The sequence below is a fragment of the Vidua chalybeata genome, chromosome 6 (assembly GCF_026979565.1).
Source record: "Vidua chalybeata isolate OUT-0048 chromosome 6, bVidCha1 merged haplotype, whole genome shotgun sequence".
Lineage (NCBI taxonomy): Eukaryota > Metazoa > Chordata > Aves > Passeriformes > Viduidae > Vidua > Vidua chalybeata.
Window position 1 is genome coordinate 46,542,890 of NC_071535.1, and position 27,857 is coordinate 46,570,746.

Genomic DNA, 27,857 nt, shown 5'->3' on the forward strand with positions numbered 1-27,857 from the left:
CAGCATTATCACATATCTTTTTTACAGACATAATAGTCCTAACACATCTCAAAAACAGGAACAAAGCTGTTTTATTTGATCAGTAAAATTTTCAGTACTTTTCAGTTATGGTGACTGTTAAATACCCATCTTCATTACCTAAATGACAGACTCCATTGAATGGCATCAGGAAGTTTTCTGACTCAGAGGGGTATGCTCTCCAGCAGTCTTTGGGAATACAGCCCTCTTCCGGGACTAGGTAAAATTCCCTCATCTATGTCCAAATAGCTCTTCCCACTGGCATAAAAGGTACAAAGATGAAAAAACTCCTCTTATTTGCTCACTTTGACCTCCTTTACTTTGTTCCTCATGCTGCATGTACTGTATGTATTTCAAATGTGTTCCAGCCATACTCACAAATCATGGAGCAATGTGAAGGATCTTGCTAACACTCCATTGGTCCAACACTGGTGTGTGGCCACCAGGCTTATGTCCAGCAAGCCTAGGTTTAGCCCTTTTCCCCTTCAGTCCAGTTTAATGCTCTTTCAGTGAGCACTGCACTCTCGTGGAAAGATCCTTCTCTCTGAGACAGGAGTACCCCAGCTGTTGTCTCCAAGTATCGATCTGCTGGTTCTTGTTTCTTCCCTCACCATTCCCTGCAACTAGAAGGATAAAGGAGAACACTACTCATGCTCCTGATCCCATAGTAACCAGGTGTCCAAACGCCCCAAAACCCCTTCTGATCATCCTTGGCCTTCATATTGCAAACTTTGTAATTGCCTACAGGAGAGAGCAATAATGGGTAATAATACAAGGGCTGTACCAGAGCTGAAAGTTTTCTCATCACGTCTAACCCAGCCCCCAGGGAAGCAGATGACTTCCCTATGAAGTGGGGCTTGCCAGGAAATTGGACCTTCTGTTCCCCTCACTGGAGGGCCTCCTATGCCAACGCCTCATCTATCTTTCTTTCTGGAAGCAGTTTCAACACAGTGCATAGGAGAACTTCACCTTAGCGAGTCTTCCTACAGAGATGAACCATTGTCCTCATCATCTAGTTTCCACTTGCAGAGCCTTGTACCTATTAAACAAGGGCACCTGGGAAGGTAGGGTAGTCACAGAGGAGTGTCCTGGCTGTATCAGGCAGGAATTTGTAACCATTATCCCCACTATATACTCTTCTATAACTACTTAAAGAATAATTTTAAAAATAGCTTTAAGCATTTTAGATCAACTTAATACTCCACATTAAACTGATGACTATTACAGAGGTAACAAATTTAAAGCAGACATTGCCCTGTGAGTGTTAAGTTCCTGATAATCCATAAAGAAACAAGGACTGCAGAGACATGGCAAGTGTACTTTTTCATTCACTCTGGTTATTTTATAACTGGAGAAAATTTTAAAACAAACTGAATCATCCTTTATTCTCTTTCAATGGTAAACACATTAAACTTATAAAAATTGTCAATTCTTCATACACTGAAATGTTTTAAAAACATGTTCTAAGTGAACTCTTTGAATACTTCAAACAGTAGTATTTTATAATTCTCTCATCCATGGAAACACATATGTAGCTCAGATAATTTTCAATCTGCTTGCTTTTCATAAATTCTCTTTTCCTGTCTATATGCAAATTTTCCTTCAAAAGTTATAGTATAACCCAAGTATATCTTACAAAATAAATTATGTTTTTTGGCAAGATAGTAAAGAAAATACTTCTAAAATATACTGCTGCATGAAAATAGATTACCTTTGGTTTCTGACTAAGCTTCCTGAGGATCTAGAAGAGAAAGCTCAAGTCTTCAATAGGCTACAACTCAAAACTGCAGAGAAGATTGCTAATATGGGTTTTCATTTTTCCTTCTTATTCTAAGAAAATACATGTTTGCATTTCTCCTAGAGGCCTTGTTCACACTGATGTTCTGTAATGTTTTAATAATTCAAAATATACTGATTTCTCTTTATACCCCCACACATCACCTCTGATTAACACTGAAATGAAAGCTAATAAAAATACAAAATGCTAAATAGATGCTTCAGCAGCCACAAGTACACCAACATTTGTTTAAAGTAAACTAATTTTCACTCTTCCTATCTCTCACAGCAAAATGGAGAAATATGAAAGCAAACTGTAACCTTTGAAGATAAATTGGGATAGAAACTGATACTCAAGGGCTAGAAAAAAAGCACAATTTTAACATAGTTTTATTTCACAGTAGGTACTCAATACTTTAAGGAAATAAATCAAAGAAAATCAGCTGTGAAAGATTCCTCTCAACTACCATTTGTTTAAAAAAAGAACCAACTCTTGATTAGGAGAAAAAGCACACTATGAATGGACAGTAAATCCCAAAATGTTAGCTTGATACCACAGTAATACTTCAGACTAGCAGTTGGTTAATAATCCCAATTATAATTGTGCATGGTGATGCTGTTAAGTGAGAGAGGGCCCCAGATACCTTTGCCCATCACAGTACTAGAAAGAGATGCTATGCAAACCAAATCTTACAAACTCATTTACCATATATTAGCAGATAAAGCCATCTCTTTTTGTAGCTGGAATAGCACACATGGTCCATTTCACTTCGACACCACTCCCATCCAGAGTCCTCCGTTCTTCACACTGCAGCATTCCCTCCATAACCACGTGCCACTCTTCCCCTCCTCCCTCGCTCTCCAATGCTGTCCTTCAAACAGCCTCAAGCAGCCTCACTACTGCCTTCTTCTGTCCTCCAGACCTGCAACATTAGCATATTTCCTTGAGAAAGCAGCCCCTAGAAGACTCAGAAAGAGGCACCTACCTGTAGAGGAATTCTCAAAGTACTTTTGAGCATTTGCTGTTACTGTTCCCACCAGATGGTCACATTAAGAAGCAGTGTAATTTGCCAACCAATGTTCAACACTGAACAGAAGACAGTAACCAATACCTGAATTTTAGATCAGTCAAAGACTCACACTGGGGTGCTCTCCAACAGAGACATGATACACTTTCATTCAGATGGTACATTTATTAAATTAGAATGAAAAATTTAATGTACTTTAGAGTGCAAGAAACATATTTGGACACTGGACCTCAATACAGAGAAACAATGTCTTCAGAATAATTACAGCAACACAACATCCTCTGTAGGGTATTACATATCAACCAAACAGGCAATAATGTTTATAAGGGGGGAATAAACCCATTCAGTACCATCAGCAGATGCAAAGAGCAGTGGAGAAGTTGCAAGGATCTAGCTAGACAAAAGATGTTCCTACCTTTAGCAAGTTGAGGCTCTTGGCAGGACTCAAACTTACTGAGAGCACTAACTTTTAGCAGATGCCTGTCTTACACAGATGGCTTTGGCTCCAAGCTGCTGGAAGCTGTTGAGCAGAGGAGCAGCATCAAACACATTAGCATTTTCTCACAAGCTACAATCATGACTGATGATCTGTTTGTTTTAAATAGAAAACCAGACTTTCAGTTCCAATACCTTAATTTCACAGACCCTAAAATAAGTAAACACTTTCTTCCTTTTTTCATCTCTCTCCAACTCAAACCTAACACAAACAGCTTAACTGGAAGGATATGTATGCTGAAAAGCTGAGTAGGCTGATCACTTTGCTCTTTTTAACAAGAGAAAGCACATATTGATGTAAGAGTTTAGCCTCTAATGCTTAATTAAATAAAGACAAAAAATCCACAGAACAATATTTAAGTATAGTGTAAGATAATGAAATGGATCTACTGGCCATACTGCTCCTACATATCCTATTATCAACTCGTATTTGTACCCTGTTTTGCATAACATTTGCGTAGGAAAAAAAATACACACTAAAAATATATCTAAGAACAGGAGTCTCCCTCAAAGGGCCAGAGTAAGTTTATGAATAAACCTGGCTAGCTTAACTTTTGCACTTACCCCTCCTGGCAGTTAGGACTGAAAGGTGGTTTTGTTCTGTGCCTGAAATGGAGCTGTAATAGGATGCAGTACAATTTACCAGCCATTAAGTTGAACCATGACCACTTGCTTTTATGAAAAGCTGTGTTTATGAATCCCATCATTTTAATATAAAAATTTAAATATGTACATTTTCCCTGAATTAATCCATCCCTAGCAATTAATGCTATTTATGTAAAAGTTTGAGCACAGGACTCATCCTGGAGGTATCATAGCATTAAATCCTTACCAACATTCATCCTTTGGGGTCATGATGTGACAGAACACTCTGCTTTTATACAGACGAAATGCCTCTACACCTACTCAATCACAAAATTTACCATGATTGTAAGGAAGAGGCAAGACTAGTTTCTTGAAGAATACCCATTTAACTTTAGAAAACAAAAGTGTGGCAATTCTTCACCTACAGCACAAGAACTATAGCCTTGAATTTCATTATTCAAGATCCAATTGGAGGATGTTCAAACACACTTATGCTTTCAATGAGAAATTTAAGATGTTAAGGGATTCATAACAAAACTTAAAACTGTACATTATGAAAAGACAGCTTTAAATGGTCAGAAACTGGGATAATTTTTGGTGCTGTATTTTAAAAGTTTCAGTATTACTTTCAATGATTAAAAAATAAATATTCATGCTCTACTGCCAGTGCTCCCTAAAGGCTAGTTGAATGTAGGTTGGGGGGGATAAAATCAGCTTTCCATCAGATAATAAAGAAAATATTTTAAGCACAGGACATAAAATAAAGTATGGGAAAGAAGAGAATATGGGTTGTCATTCTCTATTCCAAACTTGGCTTTAATGTTCTCATGAATCACTCAAGAGCCTAGATTTCAAGCATACATTCATTTCAACTCTTGAAAATATAAAGGTCTATGGCTATCGTAGAAAGTATTTGAAATCATTAAATTGAAACATTATTAAATGAAAATTATTAAACAAAATTAAATGAAAACATTAAAGAGACAAAACAGCAACATTGCACATCACTGGAAAAATAAATTGGCGCAGACTTTTTAAAGTGCATTACTTTACAAAAACAGACACCACAGAAATTCATCCGACAGGTGTAACTGGTGCATAACTGTATGATTCTGCAGCTCCAAAATCAAATCTTGAAAATATTACACTAATAATAAATACAAACACCTTCTCAGAGGATCAGACTGTAATTCAGATATGTTAAATTGTCTCTCACATAGAATTTTATTTCCATCTGCATCAAATAATAATAAACAGACTACAGCAGCTGCAGTCTAACATGTCACTCAGCAATTCATAATGCCATTCTAAGACCCTGAAGTTAGTTTTCATGTTTATATCTTATAACAGGAAAAATACAATCATTTTCCCACTAATGTAAAGCAATAACTTTGCTGAAACATAGGTATATAGAAAGAAGCTTTATAACCAGATCATAGATATCTGCTTTTTTAATGTAAGACTACATCTTAAATAAATCTTTACGGCTTCAATATTTTTCCAGGTATAAGTATCTCTACTTCTGCACTTCATCTTTGAAATAACCATGGGAATGCAGAAGTAATAGTTAGAGTGCAATTAACTGTAGGAGTACATTAGGACTTAGTCCTGTTCTCTGCTACAGCATTACATACTGTATGAGTTAAAAGTTACCTCCTAAGATTTTACAGACACATAACAACACTGTGTGGGAGAACAAAGCCCCAAATGCACACCAGATAATATATTACTTTGGTGCCCAATGACTAGATTGAATAGAAGATGCCCATTACAAGTATCAACAGTATAACCTAAGAAATTTAGCTTATTAAATTAAAAATCTTCCATCTAAAAGTTGTGAATATATCACAGTAATAACTAAACAACACAGGATAAGAAAGGGTCTCTCCTTTAATTTCTGGCAAAAATAGGCTGTTTGCTGAAACCTAAATACTTTTAACAAATCAGTTGTATTTAAACAGCAAACCTTCCATGGAAAGTTTTTTTCCCCCCAATCTAACAAACACTAGTAAATCTTGTACTGCATAGAGTTACTTTGTAAGAGCAGGTTTATGAAAAGGGGGAGAGAAAAAAACAAAGCAGCATTATTCCCAATCCCATCAGAATATAGCCGCACAGGGCACAGCTGATAGTAAATATGCTTCACTGCTCTATTGTAGGAGATAAGCTAAACTAAGTATGTACAGACTGAGAAAGAAAGAGAAGAAGATCCAACTGTCCAAGGAGAAAAGGGGTACAATCTGTCACACATGATGCACGAACAGAAAGCTGCTGGGAAATTCTTCCTCTAGCTAAATCCCTGGCTTGGCAAGTAAAAGTAAGTGGCATCGAGGACAGGGACTATACAGGAAGTGGTCATCTATGATTCTTCAGCCATCTGAAGTAAGGAGTTGATAGCTGCATCCTTGTTCCCCCTCTGAGCTTCTAGCACTGAGCGGATTACTTCCCTGTCCATGTTGGGAAACATGTCCTGGATAGATTTCAGGTCCTCTTCATTACACAGGTGCTGAGGGTTGACCGCAGGTGGTGGTATTGCCACTGGGACCATGCCTGGATTACAGACTGCAGGCATCCCTACAGGTTAAAAACAGAAGAAAGAAAGCCACAAAACATACATGAGTAGGGGGGAAAAGGAAAAAAAAAAAAAAAAACAAACTCACAACAAAAAAACCCAGTGATTTTGAAGACAAAAGCAGCTCATGACTTGTCCCAACCCAACAACTTTAGCATTTATTTATTTTGACATGCACTCCAGAGAAGGAAGAAGATTGCAGAGATTATACCTACACTGTTGCAACTGGAAAATATTTTTCTGGAACAGGTTCTCACCCCAAGGTTATATTTCAGAAGTTATAAATTACAGTATGGCAACAACAGGTAGTGTTCAAAGTTAGGTACAACTTGCGTTAAACAGGTCCACACAATTCACTAACCAAACACTAAGCTCATCACAGAAATGTGTGGTTGGTTTTCTCCACCTCATATTTCAGTTCCCACTGTATTTATGTTGTGATGAAAAAATCGTTTTACATCAGCAATATACACAGCTGATATTTAGAAAGACAATGAACGCAATCTCCAGTGTACTCAAAGGAAAGCAAAGTACTTTGGTCCACTAGGAGACTGGACCACACAAATAAGCAATTTTTAGCAGATGTTTTTCCTGGCTAAAGTTCCATCCAGCATTCAAAGTCACTACATGGTAAAAGAGCAACACCTCTAGAGGCACATACTGCTTTGTTCATCTCTCTTCCAAAGGACAAAATTCATCTGACCTGTCATTTTTTGTTAACTTCTTGTACATCCATGTAAAATAAAGCACTGTCAGTTTACAGAGTTTAATAAAATGAGTATTCCTATTCCTGTTAAAAATAATTACTAGACAAAATCCCTTTTTCATCACATTAGACCTTCTATCACTAAGCACAGAACCATTGCTGAAAACACTACATTTTGTTTAGTATAAAACTGAAAACAGATAATAGTACATATCTACATTTTTTTGTTGTCACTTCTGAAAATTGTATATTTCATTTCTTCTCTATGAAGTTTCAGATCTTTGATTATCTTAGTACCACTCCTTAATGTGTTAGCTTCTGCAGTTCTCCTGTAGAATTTCTAAGGTAGGGCAAGAAGTACCTGTAGCTAGACAGAACCAAGTTCCAGTATCGGCTCTCTATTTGCTTTCAAGCATTTTATGCACTGTTTCAAAGACTATTCACCTGATATTTTTATAAAGAAGTCCACAATAATTCAAAGACCTTCCTGTACAGTAATGACCAAATTGAGAAATTGTCACCAAATACGTATTAAGATTAATTAAAATGATCCTTTACACCAGATTTAATAAATAATTTTATTTCCCTTTTATTACAATGAGATCCTTCTGCAACCTGTGGCAGTCAGAGAGGCTTAGAAAACTGCTAACGGTTCTTGTTTTGACAAATTGTCTTGGGACTCACTTTAAGAAATCTGATGCACCTCACCAAAGGAGGTGCATTCGATTCAACTCCTTTAATTAGATGCATAATCACCCATTTTTATTTGTTCATCAGCTTTTAAAAAATAGATATTAAACCACAAGATTACCTTTATTGTATCAGAATATCATCTGATAGGAAGAATGCTTAGGAAATAGCATTTTACAAATGCAGCTGAGAAGGTGATATACACAGACAACACCATACTTTCTGATGTACTCCAATGCCTATGAATTTTAACATACAGGCTTTTCCTACTCAACCATGTCACTTCCTCCTAAAGTTTACCTAGTTACATATTTGCTTTAAAGCAGTTCATTCCAGTCTTCCTGGGTTTTAATCATTCTATACAATAGAGAAAATGGCTACTTCAAAAATGTTTTTAATCGAAACTTCACTTTGCTATCCTTCAGTCCTTGGAAAGCAAAACTTCCTTCACCTGTTATGGTCTCACATTCCAACTAGGTTTTCCTGAACTACTTTACATACTTATATCTTTATTATTATTTAATTACATACATGATTCTAGGTTTTCTGCTTCTTTAAAATAAATAATTTCTGCTTCTTTCATGCATTTGATCTTCAAAAGCCTTGTTACACAACCTAATAACCAGTTTATATTTAACATATAATTTAACACTTTCACATCCCCATATATGGGAGATCTACCAATTTTTGTCAGAAACATACTTTACTGCTTTACTTCACACTTCTTAAGATTCTCTGAGTGTTGGTTTTGGATTTTTTTTAATTTGGCACACATTTTCTTTGAACAACTCACTTCTTTTACACAGTTTTTCGTTTGCCTGTTCACTTTCTATATATTACCTTAATTATTTCTCTGTAAGTTAAACAAAGGATGAACTATTTGCATCATCACCATTATACATCTTCAAAATAAGATCTCTTTTTGAGAACCAGCTGTCATATATTGCCCAGGAGTAGATGAGAAGCTGCTTCTCTTCTACTGAATTCTGACTAACTGCTCAAAAATTGTAACAACAAAGCATACGTATAGCCAAGATAATTTTCCAGAATGCCTCTTTGCAGCCTCATCCCTCTTAACAAAACGACTGAAGTACCTAGGTGATTGAAAATACTGCAATTATATTATACTACTTCTACTCAGACCTAACATCTAAAAAATAGAGCAAAGAGCAGTTTCAATACTTACCTTGTCTCTTCAATTTTTTTTTCCCTCTAACTATTTAGTCAGAAATATCTATACTCACTTTAACATGTAAAAATGTTTTAGCATCCCAGTGACTTGTTTCTTCTGTCAGCATAAAAATGCTATATTATAATTCACATTCAAGGTTGGATGAGCTAAACATCAACTCTGGCTGACCAGGTACTCTAAATGAATATAGTCTTACTGCGAGCACTGCACCCAGGATTTCACCCGATGTACTCTTTTCTATTTTTCTCCTCAACTTGGATTCCTGTCCTATCTGAAGGGATCTATTACTGATTTGTAAACACCTCCCTATTTATCTATGTTCTCCAATTTTGATTTTAAAATTCTCCTTTTAATAATCTTAAGTTTTATTAGAAGGAAAAAAAAAAAAAAGGAACCTAGAAGCTTTAAGTCTAATACACAGGCTGCATCTATTCAAAAAGATTTGTACTGAGTCATAATCTCATAAATTTGTTACCTGCACACTGGAACCATATTTCTGCCCAGCCATCTGCATCACACCTCTACCACAGGTATCTGTCACCTTTTCTGCACCACCCTAAACCCTGGTTCTACAGCTTTTTATGGCCTTTGGACCATGGTCCCTGGAATTCTGTCTGGCACTATGTGTTTGAACACACAGCCCATCAGACATCCTGGAGGCAAACCACTGTGCTCACCAACACTGCAAATACACTTCACCCAATTACCCAGCAGCATTTTGCACTGCCTCTTCTAGAGCTTCAACAAATCTCAACTCATTCCTCACACTGCCTACAAACAATGGAGGCATTTAAAATAGGCATAAGAAGATGTGTGACCTCAAAAAAATGAAGTTGCAAAGCACCTGAAAGAATCAAGCAACAGAAGTTATGTTTTACTTCTAACAAACTTTCCAAGATTTTTTACTAAGTCATCAACATCCTAAGATTATCCAACAATCAGCCTAAACAGTGTATGAACTATCCATACAGGAGGTCAGTTTAAAGTATTAATCCAAATTAAACATGAGGCTCTTTTCTCAAGTACCACAGCATCCTACAGCTTACCAATACTGTTTCAATGTCTTATCAGTGCCAAAACAAAATCAAGACTAGAACAGAGTTTTCCTTACTGCTTTCATCAAAAATAGGTAATAATGAAGCCAGACATCTGGACAGTCAGAACTCAAAAAGCATTTCCAATATAAATAATCTATTTAAGACACAAGAAATGTCTTGTCCATGTTGTTTCTCACCAAGGATTTTCAAAACCCATTTTCTTAGCTCTTTTAACTTTAGCTTATGCTGTCTACAACTAGACTGCACAGAAATGGAGTTAATATCACAGATTTTTAATAAATACCTCCACAATAAATGCTTACTTTTCACAAAACTCAACATTCAAGCTATACAAATACGAATTTAAGAGTACTTTGGGTTTTTCTGCACTCAGGCTAAAAGCATCTATAATTTCTGATTTACAAAATAGAAAGTAAAACTTAAGCATAAACTTAAAGAACTATGCACTGAAATTTAGCAAATAGACACATACATGCAGTCATTAGAGAAAGTTATAATAAGCTTCCAAATTATCAATGTTCAGTAAAAGCTGGTTTAAGTTAAAAAAAACTCATATCACTGACAGGTGAAAACTGGAACTAAACAATGTAAGAATCCATTACCAGTGGAATTGTGAACTCCTGCATTACTCTCAGATATTCGGTACATGTTAGAATAATGGAACATTGTTTTCCAATTCAGTGAAATGGCAATGGCAAACATGCTGGCATAAGCAGTGACATTCCAATAAATGAAACAATAGCAAGTCAGTTGCTACAAGCAGCAATGAAAGCATCAAAGCAGAATTAACAGGGTAAACTTTTTCCAACTGCATACAAGGCATTACTCACATGTAATTTTATTTTCTTTCTCAGTCAAGTGCCCTATGTTTAATTTCTTAACTCATTATCATTCTGTCCCATCCATAGATTCCTTCAGAGCAAACTCAGGAACCTTCTCAGCATGAATTCTTTCATTTAAATCAAGAAATTGGTTAACTCTTTTCTAAAAAACAAAATAGGTCTTAATGATATTTGCTCCAGGAAAAATCTCACTACTAAAATATGCATACCATCTCATTTTTTAAAATGTCACTTCTTTGCAAACTACTAGAAAAATTAAGTGTATGAAACAACAGAAAAATGCTAAAATTCAACTACTCTGAATAAACCAAATATGTTGTGACAACCACAACAGTTTTATCGACAGCATCTTTCTGAAATTCAGGGCATCAAGAAATGATTCTGAATGTATTTGATTGAAGACCAATGCTTTTATCAAAGATAGCAACTTTGCATAGTTCAAAATCAAAATTGTCAAAGAAGTCTAGAATGATGGAAAATTGATTTCCTGTAACATGATTTAACTTTAGAGTTCTAGTCAGGTACTTTAATTGGCATGGATTTAAAACAGAAGTGCATTAATAATATGCACTGATGAAAAAAGTGTCACTTTTTAAAAAAAAGCTTATTTGAAGATTAATCAGGGAAATTAACACTAAAGCAATTAGCAGGTTGTCTTCTCAGTGTCATTGCAAAACTCAGTTTTTTGCATTCAAGTTTACCAGAAGTCATGACATTACCGGCTTCTCCAATAATGTTGCAGTAGCCAAACAACTGCAAGAATTGCTTCTCTTCTAGAAAACCAATACTATCACCTAGTGTAGCTCACTGACATACAACAGCTTCAGAAGAATATCCTAACATCACTTTATATCCATCAACATTGTCATTAGCAATCAGTTTAACCATTTTAGCTCAAAGCTGAACAAATGCCTTTAAAGACTTTCCAACAGGTTGGAGAGGCTTTAAAAATTTGCAGAAGAGGCATTAAATTGTTCTACTGTGACAATCAAGTGGCAATACCTTGTTATACAGTCTGCTGTAACAAATAAAGCTGTTTAGTTGAGTTCATGCAAAGACTCTTGAGTCAATGAGGATGGGAGTGAGAAAAGAGCTTGGAAACTTACCCAGAGCAAAGTACTCAAACCCTAAAGACAGGTGAAAATGAAGGGACAAGGGGAAAGGAATAAGACATGGGAAAGAAATATTAATCTATTTTTAAAAGGATATTAATTATTTACCTTCCAAAGGTGAAAGTTGGATAAAATGAGGCAGCTGGGTAAAACCTAAACTACCTAACACTACAAAATTAAATGCTGCTAGGATTCAGTTGCTCAACTAAGTTGCTTCAGCATCCTGAACAAGTTTCCAAAATGTGTTGTTTAAGCAGAAGTAACAATCAGGGGAAATGCTACCAAAATAAGTAAGCCACCAGGTCTTTGCAGCAAGGATTATATTTACAGACCACAAAGGACAACATACATCCATGGTTCTCTGAGCAAATACCAGTAACATCACAAGCTAACCCATGATTCTCCCTAAGGACACCTAAAGGAACCATGTGCATACACACACAACTTTGCCTCATGAAAAGTGAGATTCTAGACTCTGACAGGACCCAGAAACACACAGGTTTTTAACATATTTTTAACATGGGGGTTTATAAAATAAGTAAAAGCAAGTTTCCTATTTATCCCATGAATATTTAGCTTATAAGAAATACAGCTTGCTCATTGAACTAATGTTTTTTAGCTCACTGTCTCTGGTACTCTTCACTACAAGAAGACACTGCAAGCACCAGTATATCAAAATAATCTACAGCTTAAATTAAGTAATCTTTAGAAAAAGAAACGGGAAGAGGTGGTAGATAAACTCAACTTCTCTAACAACAACAGGGTTCACAAGTTCAAATTTTTGCATACCCAATCCATAGATACATCACCTATGGCAGCTATAGCTTCTAAGCAACACTACTGCTGTTGTCAGTAGTTTTAAATTTCAAAAATTTTGCAATTAATTACCATGGTGCAAGAATATACTATGGCCACTTCTGTTCTTAACACAGCTCCATCTACCACCAAATGTGATGAAATAAGCATCTGCTTACCACAGTGATTACCTGCTTGTTTCTACTGTTTACCTCAGCTTATATGACAGTGTGAGGGTAATCAGCTGCTTCAGCATTAATTAGAAGGCTAGTTAATTAGAAAGTTAGTTTTGAACAGAAGTTTTCTGTTACAGAAAAACAGCTTGGCCTTTGTGACACACCTAAATTTGACTTAACCATCTCTCTTTAAAGCACAGTTATTTTAGACAGTTAACAAGTAACTGTTAAAACTGTCTGGATAAGCATTTTATTCCACTCACTCCATTTCCATCATAGATAAGGCTTTGATTCTACAGTAGAATCCCCTTCATTTCAAATATGATAAACTATTCAATGATGCTCTTCCACTCCTCAGAAGGAAAAGCAGAACTTGTTTACTGACTCCATTAATTTAGCTGCACAGGTAAAAAACCTGGACTAAAAATATGCAAAGCAGGAGCATACTGATGTCCATCACCCTTCCTGAAGCAGTCTCAAAAGGAAGAGAGCAAACACTGTACAGTGTTACAATGGAAATGTGCAATCACAGTGGGCCCAGAAGACACAAACAGTTCAAATGTGCAAGGAAGGCCAGCATCTTGCATGCACCTTCCTGAAAGAGTTTACAGAATTCAGAAGGAGCATCTAGTTTAATATACAGAAAGTATTTAAAAAAAAACTCCAAGATGTCTTCTTAGATGCACTATTGTTTCCTTTTATAATCTGAAATTACTTTTATTAAGCCATTAAATGTATGAAACAGCAAAAGTATTCTGCAGCCAAGTCACTTTCCAACTACAAACCTAAACATCCATCTAATTATTATGAGTGGATCATTGATTAGTGAGTAAGTCATGGCTTTAGAACTCACAGTGCTTTGGGAAATTTTGATGGTGTCCACAGAAATTCTAGAACAGCAAACACAAAGCACAGTAATATTTAAAGAGAGTAAAAAATACCACATGTAGGTCAGAGGTGGCTTGTAAAAAGTATGGCATTTATGAAGTCAAGGAACTACACTCAAGCTTTCCCAGAACAAAAGAACAGTTCAAATCCAGAGGTGGAACTTTGCAATACTTTAAAAATACAGGTCACAGATGCAGGAAAAATTTTGAACACAGAATAGTATTACAGCAGCAATTAAAACAAACATGCTGGATCTTGGTAGAAGGGCAATGCTCCACCATATAGACCCCAAATTCTTAGCTGCTAAAATGCAAGACATTACTATCACTTGCAAATTATTAGCTATTTCTTCACTTGTCCAAATAGAAAATATTGTCAAGATAAATAATTTACAGAATATCATGATTTGAACATCCAGTACTTAAAGAGCAAGTTTGAATGTATTCTGTAAGTTTTGTCTCTAAGTTCTATGTCTAATTTCAATTATACAGGAAACTAGTCTCTGCTTCATGTCTTCTTTTTATACTCTGGCATGGAAATTCTGTAATATGAATATTCTCATTTTGATCTATTCAAGAAATTTGTTATCACTTTCTAGCAGATCTTTTAACTCTAAACAAGATGACTGTGTTTGAAGTTCACTACAGAAGGTCTGGTTTACCACAACAGAATCACGTTTTGGAACGTACACTCCAGTTCAAAGCACTTCACTGGCAAGACTTAAAATCTGACAATTAAACTACAGAGATAAAAAACACCTAAAATGAAGCAAACTGCATGTTTTCATCAGGGAATAAAGCATGCAGCCCAACTTTTTCATATTTAGCTCTAACTTAACTCTAAAAATGAAACAGGAAGTATGATTCCTAATTTGCATATACAGTCTTCTATTGATGAGGTTTGTTTTTACAGTGAATGGAATTTTAAATTCAATCATCTCCTAGTCATTTTAAATTCAATCATCTCCTAGTCTTACAGAAGAAAAATGAAATGTATGTATCTGTTGTGTCATCCCTTAGCACTTTAATTATGTCCCAGAGACACTATCATAAGTTAAAAATATGTGAATTTATCTCTTACTTTCCCTGAAAAGTACATATATTACTGAATAGACAGACATAGAATAAACTGAGGATTTTAAGAGCCGTAAGTGAACACAAACTCAACTGATCAGCTTGTCAATTCAACTTGTCCCTAAGTAGGACAAATTCAAACTTATTTACATTCTTTAAACTTTTCATCTTTGACAGAAAAATTACAAAACATAAGTTAACACATCTTTTTCTACAAATCCAAAACTCTCTTTGAATCAACCAAAAGCACTGACAATACCTGCTGCAGTTATGTAAATACATCAAAATGAGCTATCTCAAAGGTCCCTAACATTTTTCATTCACTGAGTTGTGAATACTTCACATGCCATGTAGTGAGTTCCCTTCCAACAAAGCATCTTCAAAGACCATAGAAAAATTAATCCCATAGTGGACTACTAAAGCTGCGGCTCCGACAGCACAATTCATTTGAAGCACTTTCTCAAGTGTAAGCAGCTTCACACGTGCTTGCCACCACTTAAGTAAGCACAAGTGCAGCCTACTAGACAGCTATTCAGAGACCTGATCGAAGTATAAAATAAATACTCAAAAAGTGAAGCCTTCACAACTTGATAGACATTTTAATCCATTTAATCAAACTCATGCAGCTCTATTAAACAGGGTACAAAACTGAAGGCAGACCTGTATTTAATTTGTTCCCTCTTCTCATAAAAATATATAATGGGAAAAGTGGTTAAGGAAAAATATTTTATAGCTTCCATTACATTCTGAAAAAAACAGGAGTAATCTGGTATTTATTTCTGCAACACCCTCCATCTGGAAGGTTCATAGTCTTCAAGTACAGAAAACATACCTGCTATAGGCACATATCCAACTCCTTGCTGATATACAGTGGGCATCAGGACCACTGGCTGGGGCTGCATCATCATGGCAGCTGGCAGAGACTTGACAGAAAAGCACAGATTAGAACAACTCAGGAAATAGCCAAAAAATGCCAGCAACTAAAAGTGTTTGCAAACAAACATTGCAAATCCATGTTCAACAGTACAATATGACTATGCTGAGTGCTAATCTATATTAAGCAAATCTCTGGCAAACTAACTGAACGACCATCTTTCAAATGGCAATTAATTTGCCTGAGAATCAATAAACACACATGTCAAACTCGCCTTTTGCAAGAGTGATGAAATGTTGTTATCAAAATGCATTATTCTAAAATACAGGTTTAATCAGCTTTCATGCCTTAGTCTTGTGAAATGAATATACAACATATTCATCACAAATTAAATATTAGACAAAATCTCATTTTTATTCTTATTTTTTATATTTAAAAGCAGTACACTGCTCCTTGAAGCAAATTTTAGTTTAAATCAATTATTTTTGAAGTAAAACTGTGCTTTAAACAAAATATCAAATTAACTCCATTCCCTTTTACTACTATAATAACTTCAGTCGTATTTCAGTTCAGTTTGATCCTTGAAAATACTGATTATGAACAATACATTCACAGGGAGACAGTTTTCAAGGTTAATTATAAATTCTCTTCTCCCTGGGGTAATGAAACAACTGTTCAGATCTGGGGCATAATGTGAATTTCAAACAACAGGTAATATCTGTTCCCAGCTGTGCAATGAACAGCAGCTTGGAACTTCTGATGACATACAAGTGCAGTAGGAAGCATTCAGGGCTGCACATGCTACATGTTATCCAACAGGTACTTGAAACAAAGGTGACAGATAAGAACATCTACTAAATAAATCAGTGTAGGTCTGCAGTTCATGACCAGTAGCACCAAATGAACAAGAAAGAAGTGAGAAACAATGTAATCTCAAGAAGCATTCGAACTACTCAAGAAACACCTAAGACAGAGAAGAGTTTCCATTATTCTGCTTTAAAACTGACATGAATTTTTAAAGATTTAGGGGGGAAAATTATTGTTAGATTCCACAAAGTTTTAAAAAAATTATTATTATTAATTTAGAAATGACAGTGGACCATTTAGCTGAGGATTTCTTTTTTATATGTATAGTAGCACAGTGCTAAGGAAACTTTCCTGTCTGAATATCCAGGAGCCACTCTGGCACCCACTCCAGTCTGTAACTGCTGAGACCAAGGTCCCTTTGCAGTGGGTGGCTCCAGTGACCCCATGGATGTCCCTCTTGGCTCCCTGCACACCCCACACTCACAGTCAGACAGGGTTTCCTCACCAGCTCAGCCTTGGGTTTCCCACCACAGTGTCTCAGACATCTGGATTCTTAAAATAATTTAATCATGGTGCAGAAACACAGAAACAGCTCCAGCTGGTGCCTTCAGGGAGGGACCCCCAACAAAGGAATCCCTGGGTTTTACACCCTCACAGTCTGTGCACCCAGACAGTCTGGGGTCTTACTGCTGACTCACCAGCTCCTGCTGTGTCCCAGCGTCCAGCCCCCTGGCCCGTGCCACAGGGCCCTGTGCCCTTTGCGGTGCAAAGGGTCAGCACCAGGTCATGGTCCCTTTCCTGGGGCTCCCACCATGTCCCCCAGCCAGGGCACAACCTGCAGCTCTCACTGCAGCTGCACACCCAGCTACCTGCTCTCAGTGTACCTGCACACCCAGCTACCTGCTCTCAGTGTACACCTCAACAACAGGAATAAATTGAATTTTGGTAATTGCAAAACAAGATACCCATTTGTCACCTCACCACAAAGTATTTATTGTCTTTACGAATATTTTTGACTGCTATTCCCAGAGTCAGGTATAATTATTTTAAATGCCAACACACACAAAACCCAGTATGGCACAACAGATCTACTTCAGTCTAAAATATCTCCCTCCCACTACTTAAGAAGCTTCTCTCCCTTCCCACCCCAAACACAGCTTACCGTGTATGACATAACCAGATTAATCATTCCTTCCTTGTCATCACCTTGCCTTCCACTCAAGCTATACCATTCATCCTCCACATTTCCTTGTTTCAGAGACTCAGGAATTGTAATGTGTGTCCAAGCAATGCGATCATCCATTGAAAAGGCTCTCTGAAATATAATTTGAAAAATATTACCAAATTAATTGTCCTGAAAGAAGCCCCAAACTTAAAATTATCCTTGACTAACACTTCAGTTTTATGCTATTAACTTCGTTAATTTTATTCCCTTTGAAACTACTGAATTGTCAATATTTTGGCCATCTCCTTCCCAACAACGGTGAAGGACACTTTAAGTGGGATTCTAGATTGATTGCAGATATTTAATAGCAAGAAACTGAAAACCTGAAGAGAACACTCTAGAAATACAGCATCCTAATATCATCATAGCCTGTGTGAATCTCATGACATCACATCAGAGGCCATTACATGAACATAAACCTCTTCTGTTTACTATCACAGCCTGTGAACTCCAGCAGATAGAAGTACTGATCTGTTGCAGCAAAGAAACAGACACTTGAACCAATCAGCTAAGCCCTCAAAGCAGCATCCAAAAGCCTTGCTTGTGTAACAACCACACAGCTGCTGCACTGTCATGCTTTAGTACACACTGTAAGAGAGGCAGCAAAAAACCAGGCAAACCATGACTTTAACCTTAGCTGCAGCCTCTTAGTTTCTCCTAATAAACCCTACTGACTACACACAGTCTGTAGTTGACAGTTTTGTTCTCAGGAATTCCAAGCTTGGGAAAGCTTCCAAGCTCTTCCTAGGTTAGAATAGCACCGAAGAATTTTCAAGTAAAACAGCACTGTACAACAGGCTATTTTTAATAGGGACAGTGAAGGACACAAAGCTGCAGGGCATTTTGATAGGCAAGAGGAGCTTAAAGAGCACTCAGACATCTTTTGCTTCTCTTCCTTTGCAGGCAAGCCTGCTAATGCCCCTTTATCAGCTACCAAAGAAAAGTAACAGTTCTGATATTCTTGGGGAAGAACAAAGACTTGTGAATTGCTGCTTATGGAATTCTGAATTTTTTTTTTATCTCCCAGAGAACATGGCTAAGGAACTATCTGTGCTAACTCATTTCTTTTTTGCAAAGTTTCACCCAAACCTCAGTCCAAACCGGAGATAGGGAGGGGTAGAAAAACTATATAGCAGTTCTGACCTCATCAAATATCTCCAGATAAAAAGAGTCCACACCCGGGGGAACAGTGCACTGAATAACTTTGTTCCAGCGAGGGTTCTTGGCTCCATTATGTGCTGTTGGAGTTTCATACACAGCATATCCCAGCCGTATTCGGCAATACGGATCCATGCGCGTCATTCCGTAATTCTTTGCCAGTTTGGCCTGAAAAGAAAAGAAACCCAGGAAATGTATAGTACTGACATTAACTTGAGAAGTTAATAACTATTAGTTTACAGTAAGAACCAAATATTGAACAAAGGACTAGATTAAATTTTGTGACAGAGAGAAAAGAGTTAAAAAATAAAGAAAAACAGCATTCAGATTAAAACATAAACCAATAACACTGTTAAGTGTCTGGGAGACCTTGAAAAGGGAACATCTTTTTAGCCTATTTATTGTAGAAAATACACATCTTCACTGTAGCTAAAATAAATTACTTCATACCAAAGCACAAAATACATGATTACAAGGACATTGTAACAAATTTTTCCCTGGGTATCTGATCTCCAATATACAATCACAAGTGTAATGTCATAGGTAGCCTGTCCTCTTTCACTTAAATTCTTTTAAAGGATGAATTACAGAAATCCAGTACCTTCAAGAATATCACACAATCCAAAAGCACAACCTGCAGAAGCAGTTCAACTGAGGTAAACTAGTCATAGTAGATCATACTTTTCAAAGTGATTATACACTCATTTCAGCATGTGCATTTAATGGTAGTTAATTCAGTGGACAACTTAAGGCTTAACATCACTATAAAAAGAGATGCTATATAGAATCACAAAAGATCCAACATAGTTTTGCTGTAACATCAGAAGACTAGAACAAAACAAAGTGTTGACAGTCCTGAACACAATACTGAGTACTGCTGCACAGCTGTGTTTAAGCAGAAGTTGGGCTTTTTGCATGCGCTCTTTCTTTGACCTATACTAAGCAGCCCATGGTTCTTTTTATAGTAAGACAAGTGACAAAACATGGTGCCCCAGGGCATCTCCCACCGACAAGATGTTTACAGAATTCCCAACAGTTGAGGCTGTGCACTGTGTAACATTTATCACAAAGGCTGCACGTCAGGCTTGGAAAGCCCTTTTTCTCCTTCAGGGAACATGCTGGCTCATCAATTTATACATTACAGCTGGTGAGAAAGGTCTCAAACTGTTTATTGTAAATGTGAACTTAAAAATAAAAGAAGAAAGCTGGCATCCAATCTAAGCACTACTATATTCTCAATTTGTGGGATTAGACAGTTTATCAAACCTTCATCAAAAAAAAGGTGATAATCAGCTGTGCTTAGACAAACTCACCACCACCCCTAAATATCAAGAAACAAAAAGCAGCAAGTTACCCCCCCAAAAACTTTTTCTGAACTTCCATCAGTTTATTAGTAACAGAATTAAGGCATGCTGTTTGATATACTTTATCAACATATTTAAATACAGTACACTTCAACCAGATTTTCATCTTCTATAGATTAACTGTATCACGGCAAGTCTTGTCCACAGAATTCAACATGTCGCAATATGCAGCCAAGATTCCATAGCATTCCTGCATAAATTCCTAGACAAATAGAGAAGAGTATCTCTTGTCTGTTGTATTGTCATTCAGAAGGACCTTGATAGGCTAAGAGAAGTGTACAGACAGGAATCTCAAAGTTCAACAAAGGAAAAACAACATATATGACAATAAGATTTTGGACCAACTGGCTGGAGAACACTTATGAGGAGAAGGATGTGGAACAATACATAAGGGAACTGCAATTCCCTACAATATCCTCAAAATTACTAATATTCTTGCAATATTAAGTACAGGAACTACAGGAAGCCTCTGAACAGAAGTTTTCAGAGTAATTTTTTCACTGCAAAAAAACCTCATTAATTTATTTACGCTCTATAATAGCAAGGTTTACAGGAAATCGCTGCACCAGGCAACAATGAAACATGAAACCAGACAGAATGCTGATGTACAGAAAAATGAAGCTCCAAAACCTTTAAGAATTACTACCCATTTACAAGTAATTTAGTAACTCAAATTCCAACACAAAATCTTTTCATGTCCACCAATTTTTAAAATTGCATTAATTATTTAAATTACTTAATTGTATCAAGATGGCATAATTTTTACCTGTACTACAGTAATACTGAGTCTTCCTACTGTACCCATTGCTCCTCCATACTGTAGCTGCTGAGCTGCCTGGGCATCCAGCTGGATTTGCTGTTGCTGCTGGGTTGGCGTAATGCGAAGAAAATCTTGAGGAAGCTCACCAACAAATACCTTAAAAAAGAAAGAGAGGGGAAAAAAGAAGACTTTAAACTTTTATAATGGGACAGAGATAAATCAAAGTGTAACAAATTAAGGAGAATTTAGTCTTGTTTTGACAGTATGAACAAAGAACTAATTAAATGCCAAAACTGCCAACTCATGTAAATTGTTCTCCTTTTTAGAAACAATAATTTCCGACATAAGCCTCTGAAAAAAGTAGGACAGAGAGCCAAAGCTGCTCTGCAACTAAACATTAAAGTAGTCCATACAAAAGTCAGAAACACTAAGTTTTACAACACATTCATATATGCTATCTGATGGCATCCAGTTCTTTCAATTATTCATCACCCACGTTGTGTCCAATTGTTCCTGTTCCAAGACATAGCACAGTGCTTTCATCTGAAAGGTCACTTCCACAGTCACCTTCAAGACAGACTGTAAAACAGGATTTCCTATGGACCAAATCCTGCAACACAATAAAGATGCCCTAATGTTTTTCCAGTGTTAAACACAGCCAGCCCGTAACTAACCTTGGTGACAAAATTCTACCACATTCAAAACAACAGTGTGGGAATTAAAAATCTAATCTATCATGAAAATGAGCCAGGACAAAAAGTAGTAGTAGGGAACTTCTGTTACATGAGTCAATATTAATCAGCACTCCCCATTGATTTTCTGTTAGCTTTACAATATAAAGGGAAAGTTTCTACCCATTACTTGTCAATTCAACAACTCAGGTTGTTTCTAGGTTTTAAATGCTCAGTGAACATTATCAATTCAAATACACATAGAGAGATTTTCATTTTAAAATAACAAAGATTTATAATAAAATTTTAAAAGGAAAAAAAGTGTCATAGAAAATTTATAATTAAGCTGTATTTATTTCTGCTGTCATGATATAGTTAATCTACAGAAGATGAAAATCTGGTTGAAGTGTACTGTTTAAATGTGTTGATAAAGTAAATAGAGTGGATGACATATTTAATACAGAACTGTCTACCTCATCAAGACAAAAGACAATGCAGTTTCTCATGTTGCAATCCCAAACAAGATTACTCAATCATGTATCTGGCAGATGCATGCCTAGAGAACATAATTTAAGAGGCTAACAGGCCTTAAGGACACAGCTTTTCAAGATTACACAGTATTTGCATGTCAGCATTGCATCTTGGAGACAGAAATTGCAGCTCTTGCCAAATTACATGTATGACTACTTTGTATGATTATCTGAGAGCCTCAGGATCCTGGCAACAGCAGGTGTCACATGCCATCTTCACCTGAATATTGGAAAGCTGAATTAATTCACAACAATAGCTTTCAGTCTAATAATTCTTTTAGTCTAATAATAGCTTTCACTTTTGAAATTTTATTTTACAAAAGTTAACCAATATCTGTTCCAAAATAAAATAAACAAACTGGTCTCTGCACTGAAGTACAAAGGGGAAAAAGTCCATGAAGGAGACCGAAGTTTTCTTATAGCAGCTAAGCTGATTCTAGGTTATTCAGTTACCTCACACAAAGCCACACTCTTATCCTAGAACTGCAGAGCTGACATACATAGAAACTAAAACCATCTAGTGTTAACTAAGTTGGCAAAAGATCTGAGTGGTAAAGCCCTCCAAAAGGGAAGAGTGGGGAAAAGGAGATGCACACACTCCTATGTTCAATTCTGACTAACACTTGGTTCACAAGTCCTGATGATATAGCCTGTAAAGTATCTAGAGAGATGCTTACTGCAGGGAATTACCCAGTATGTTCTTACACTAATTATCAGCTGATTCCATATTGATGGAGACAAATCAGTATCATGCAATCTTTTTATCTGTAAAGAAAACAGTTCAATTTACATCTTCCTCAAAGCATTTAAAAGCAGGCACATAACTGCCACCTCCCAACCTGAATTAAAAATACAAAATTATGTAACCAGAATTCAACCACAGTTTTTATTTTAAAACCAAGGAAAACATATATGACAAGTTTGTGTCACTGATCCTACTCCACAACCACTTTGAAGCAAATGCACTTCCCTCTAATGGCACTTCAGAAAGAACGCGAAATTCAAGTGTGTTCTGTCAATAGCTGCAGAACAAAACATTAATTCCATTTAGCAACAGGACAGGGATGGGACTACAACTCAGAAGACAAGTTAAAAATAAGCCTGCCTTATAATCACTTTCTAATAAACTTTACTGACAGCATTGCATCTCAAAAATATGGATTATCTAGAAATAGAATAACATTGCCCCTTCCATCTGCTACAACCACCTAAGAGGTAGTTTTGTGAATCTTCACAGTAGAATGCTGCAGGTATAAAAACTGCATCTCAACTTCTTCAAACTGAACATGGTGTGATATTCTACAGCTATTTGACGTAACTGAGAATGGGGCTGTCTCAGTCTCACCTTCCTACTTCTTATGCAACATGAAATAGTGCCAGAGAGTTGTCAAGTGGGTCAGTGTAAAAGCCTGATCAGAAGAAACAAGGGTTGGAGGTAAAGGGAATGGGAGGTAAGTTGTCAGAACTATCAACTCACTGATTGTGCAAGTACTGAAGGGAAAGGGACACAGAGCCAAACACAGCCACAAATGCCCCATGTTACAGAAACATTTGTCCAGACACAATACACTCAGGGAACCATAATTAAGGTTTCCACACTAGCAATTACCAAGGAAGTCTAACATGAAACTTCTCTGAAACATCAAAGAGCTTTAAACACCTAACTACTCAAAAATTTCTGATAATTCTCCTTTAAATGGTTTTACTATCTTTAAGAAAGAAAAAGTGAATGACAGAGTTTTGAACTATTATTCTATTCTTTACACACTGAAGAAAAAATTTATATGAGATAGGAAGCATCCAGAGGTCCTGAAAGAGCTGATATTTGTCCACAGGTGCCCTTTAACATCTTTGAAAGGTCATGCAACTCAGAGTAACTCAGGAGAAAGACAAATACCACATCCAGCATTCCAAAGGGCCAGAAAGATGACCTGAGGAACCACAGACAGGTCAGCTTCACCTCAGTCACTAACAAATTAATGGAGCAAGTGCTTCTGGAAGACATTCCTTGACACATGAAGGGAAAAAAGCCAAACAGGGATTAGGAATAGCCAGCCTTTACCAAGGCTTTAAAAGAATAAAAAGTTGATAAGCCATCTGCCTTCTCCAAAACAAGAATATATGACTAAGGAAAGCACAGAAGGTATCAAAGCAGGATCATTACAATCTGAATGGGTGGACTACTGGATAGATTAAAAGCTGACTGAAGCATTAAGCTCAGAAGCTGAAGTTCAGTGGTTAATGACACTGGAGGTTGGTTAAAAGTGAAGCAGTTCAGAGGTCTGTACAGAATCTAACTTATGCATCTAATATTTTTCCTCAGCAACAAAAGGTGAAGACAAAAGGCATCCTTATCAGTTTTGAGGATGACACTAAATTTTGGGACAAATGACTGTTATACTTGAGGACAGGACCAACTAGAGAGACAAGAATTCACTGGCAGGAATTGCATGAAATTCAACAAGGGCAAAGACCTGTACTTTGACCAGAAAAATCTGTGGCACTGGTACAGAGTGGAGAACAACTGGCAGGACTGCCTGTACCTCTACAGAGGTGAAGAGCAAGCAAAACATGGATGAGCAGAGGACACTCGCAGCAATGAATCCTAATAGAAAACAGCACTGGATCAACAAGAACCCAGCCAATGGGCTGAGGAAAGGAAACAATTGCTGGACCACACCTGAAACACTGTAACAATTTGGGGCCCAGCAGTACATGAAAAACAATAAACTTCAGGGAGACCAGCAAAGATCCACCAAGAACACACATGAAAAGGGCTGGAGCACTTGTGAAGCGAGGCTAAGGATTTGTTTGGAATAGAAAAAAGTTAGAATGCACCTTGTAGCAGCTTTCTGGTGTCTGCCAAGAAGTCATTGAGAAAACAGACCCAGGTTGTCTTCTGAGATGCAACACAAAGAGAGAGATCTAAATCATTAAACTGAAATGGGGCAGATTTCACATGGAAAAAAGGAGGGGGTAAAAAAATACCTGCAAAGTATGGCAGGAACTATGGTATACAAGCATGAGTTAAAAATAAGACAGAATGAGTGTCCATATGACATCTGTACCTATGCCTGGAGAAGTGAAGGCTCCACCTGGGAGACCACAGAGCACCTTCCAGTCCCTTAAGGAGCCTACAAGAAAGTTGGGAAGGGACTTTTGACAAGGGCCTGTAAAAAGTTTTGAAGAGTCTCAAGAAAAAAACTCATCAGAGTCACTACTCATCAAAATAGTGTTTATTAGGGAAATTAGAACAAAATAGTGTTTATTAGGGAAATTAGAAGCAGAAGTCTATGCAGTCCCAGGCTGGTATTAATCTTATTTGGAGGGACCTGATGCATTTGCCAGCATGGTGGATAACCATGGAGAATAACCATTAGGAGTAATTTTGGATATGACTGGCTAGATAAGGAATCACAAATATAAAATTTTGGTGGCTCAGTCTTAATCTAAAGCCTGGTCAAATTGTTTATTAATAATCTCACTTGTAAAAGGTATCACTTAGGAGTCCTTTCATATTCAACTATAGTTTAGATTTAAAAAGCTGGTTTGTTCATACAAGATTACAAATGTGAAAATACACTAATTCCATAACATCCTGAAAAGGGCCAGAGATATCTATATTCTAGCAGTATATTTGAATTAACAGACAGGATTAATTCTGTTTCATCTGAAAAACTGAACAGAAATAAGAAATATTAATTACACATCAAGTAAGCAGCATCACAATTAGAAAGTGCAAGTGTAAGACTGGCAACAGCCCACTTTAGTTTCTCACCCACATGAAACAACCTTGAATATTTTCTTGCTTGCTCAAACAGAAAGACTGAACTGTTCTCTCCAGCAGTAAAGAAAAAAAGTGGTTCCCAATCCTTTAGCACCATTTAGTGGCTATTCATTTGTAATGCAGTTGCACATACTGAAACTAGGATAATTTTATTTTCCTCTCTGAAATGAATTAAGAAAGGCTGGAATGTACCATATCAACACCCCCAGCTGTGAATGACTGCTTAATATTGCATAATTTATTCATTCATTTGAAAACATTCAAATCTCTGAAGTGGGTAAGGAAGAAAAGCATGTACAACAATGTCAGAAACACATTAAAAAAAACCCACTAAACTTGAAGCCCAGAAAAACCAAAGCTGCATGAAATAAATCATCATGTGCCTTTTGTCAGGCTTCAGTCAAGTTTAGGAAACAAAAGATTGCCAATAGATTATAAAGGAGTACCTAGGAAATTCTAGAACAAGACATCTAGAAGATGTCTTGCAACATTCAAGAAAGATTAGGCAGTTATGATAAATAAAACAAATAAGGCACTCTAAAGAATGAAACTGACGACCATATCATATTACTGTCACAAGAGAAGTGACAGCAGCGCAGTTTTTCAGGATTAGCAGTAATTCACCTCACTGTTCATTCCACAAGGCTGCATAATTTTTTTTAAATTAGCTGTTTCTACATAATGAAATACAGCAGTGTAAATTTACTGCTTAAAACCCCTCATTTCACCATAAGCAATATCATACTGTCAGTGACAACCAGATCCTTTCAGACAGGAGGAACAGACAGGACAGGCACATCTGTCGAAAGCTGATTTTGTACCACCTCATATATAGAACATCCCGGTGTGAGGTATGATTATCCCTGGGCAAAACCAGACAGTAACATATCCCCAATAAACTGTCAGCACCACCTCCCAGAAGGCTGGTAAATCAGTTTTACGACGGCTCAGCTCCCGTCCAACACGCACGCCTACATCCTACACGGGATGCGCCATTCCAGCTTTCAGGCGGCAGCTCCAGGGATAGCGGCCCGACCGTGCCCCGCCAAGCCGCGAGCACAGCGAGCTGCGCTCTGCTTCCAAGGGAAAGCCATTTAGCTTTCAGTGTAAGCATTTCCCTCTTTGGAAAGGCTTTCAGTGTAAGCATTTCCCTCCTTGAAAAGGCCTTTGGACAAAGAACGTGCAGGAGAGCCGCCTCAAAGACTCCGTGCAGTTAAGGAGGGAGACTTTCCCCTCCCCTTTCCCAAAGCCTCTTCGCAGGCGGGGAACCGGGAGACAAGGCAGACTTCCCTCCCCCGCATCCCAGCAGCCTGAAGAACATGAGAGGGCTTTTCCTCTCCCCGCTCCGGCACGGCGGATCTGGGGCAGGGTGAGAGACACGGAGCCTCCCTCCTACAGCGGCGCTGGCAAAGGCCCGGCGGGCCCGTCGGGGTCTCCAAGCCGGGGCTCGGCCGCCCAGAACGGCGAGCGGTAACAGGAGATACCCCTGAGCGGGCCCCGCGGCGGCGCCGCGCCCGAAGCACTCACCGGGCCCCGCTGGGTGGTGACGGTGGTCGCCATGGCGCCGGGCCGGGGCCGCGACCGAGACCCTTCCTCTTCCTCTTCCTCTTCCTCTTCCTCTTCCTCTTCCTCTTCCTCTTCCTCTTCCTCCTCCTCCCGCCCCGCCAGGCCGCCG

At 37.5% G+C, this 27,857-nt stretch overlaps 1 protein-coding gene across 2 annotated transcripts; it reads right to left on the reverse strand.

Annotated features, from left to right (window-relative positions):
- Window positions 1-2,155: 2,155 nt before the first annotated feature.
- TOLLIP (toll interacting protein) lies at window positions 2,156-27,857 on the reverse strand. Of its 2 annotated transcripts, XM_053945614.1 has the most exons (7): window positions 27,710-27,857; window positions 21,201-21,350; window positions 19,056-19,238; window positions 17,850-18,002; window positions 15,839-15,929; window positions 12,069-12,089; window positions 2,156-6,476 (listed from the first exon to the last, which is right to left on the reverse strand). In XM_053945614.1, exons 1-7 carry the CDS (start codon window positions 27,740-27,742, stop codon window positions 6,262-6,264), a joined length of 846 nt encoding a protein of 281 aa, XP_053801589.1. In that variant the 5' UTR covers window positions 27,743-27,857; the 3' UTR covers window positions 2,156-6,261. The 2 variants fall into 2 exon arrangements, with proteins under 2 accessions (XP_053801589.1, XP_053801591.1); XM_053945616.1 differs by lacking the exon at window positions 12,069-12,089 and having other exon boundaries at window positions 27,710-27,821.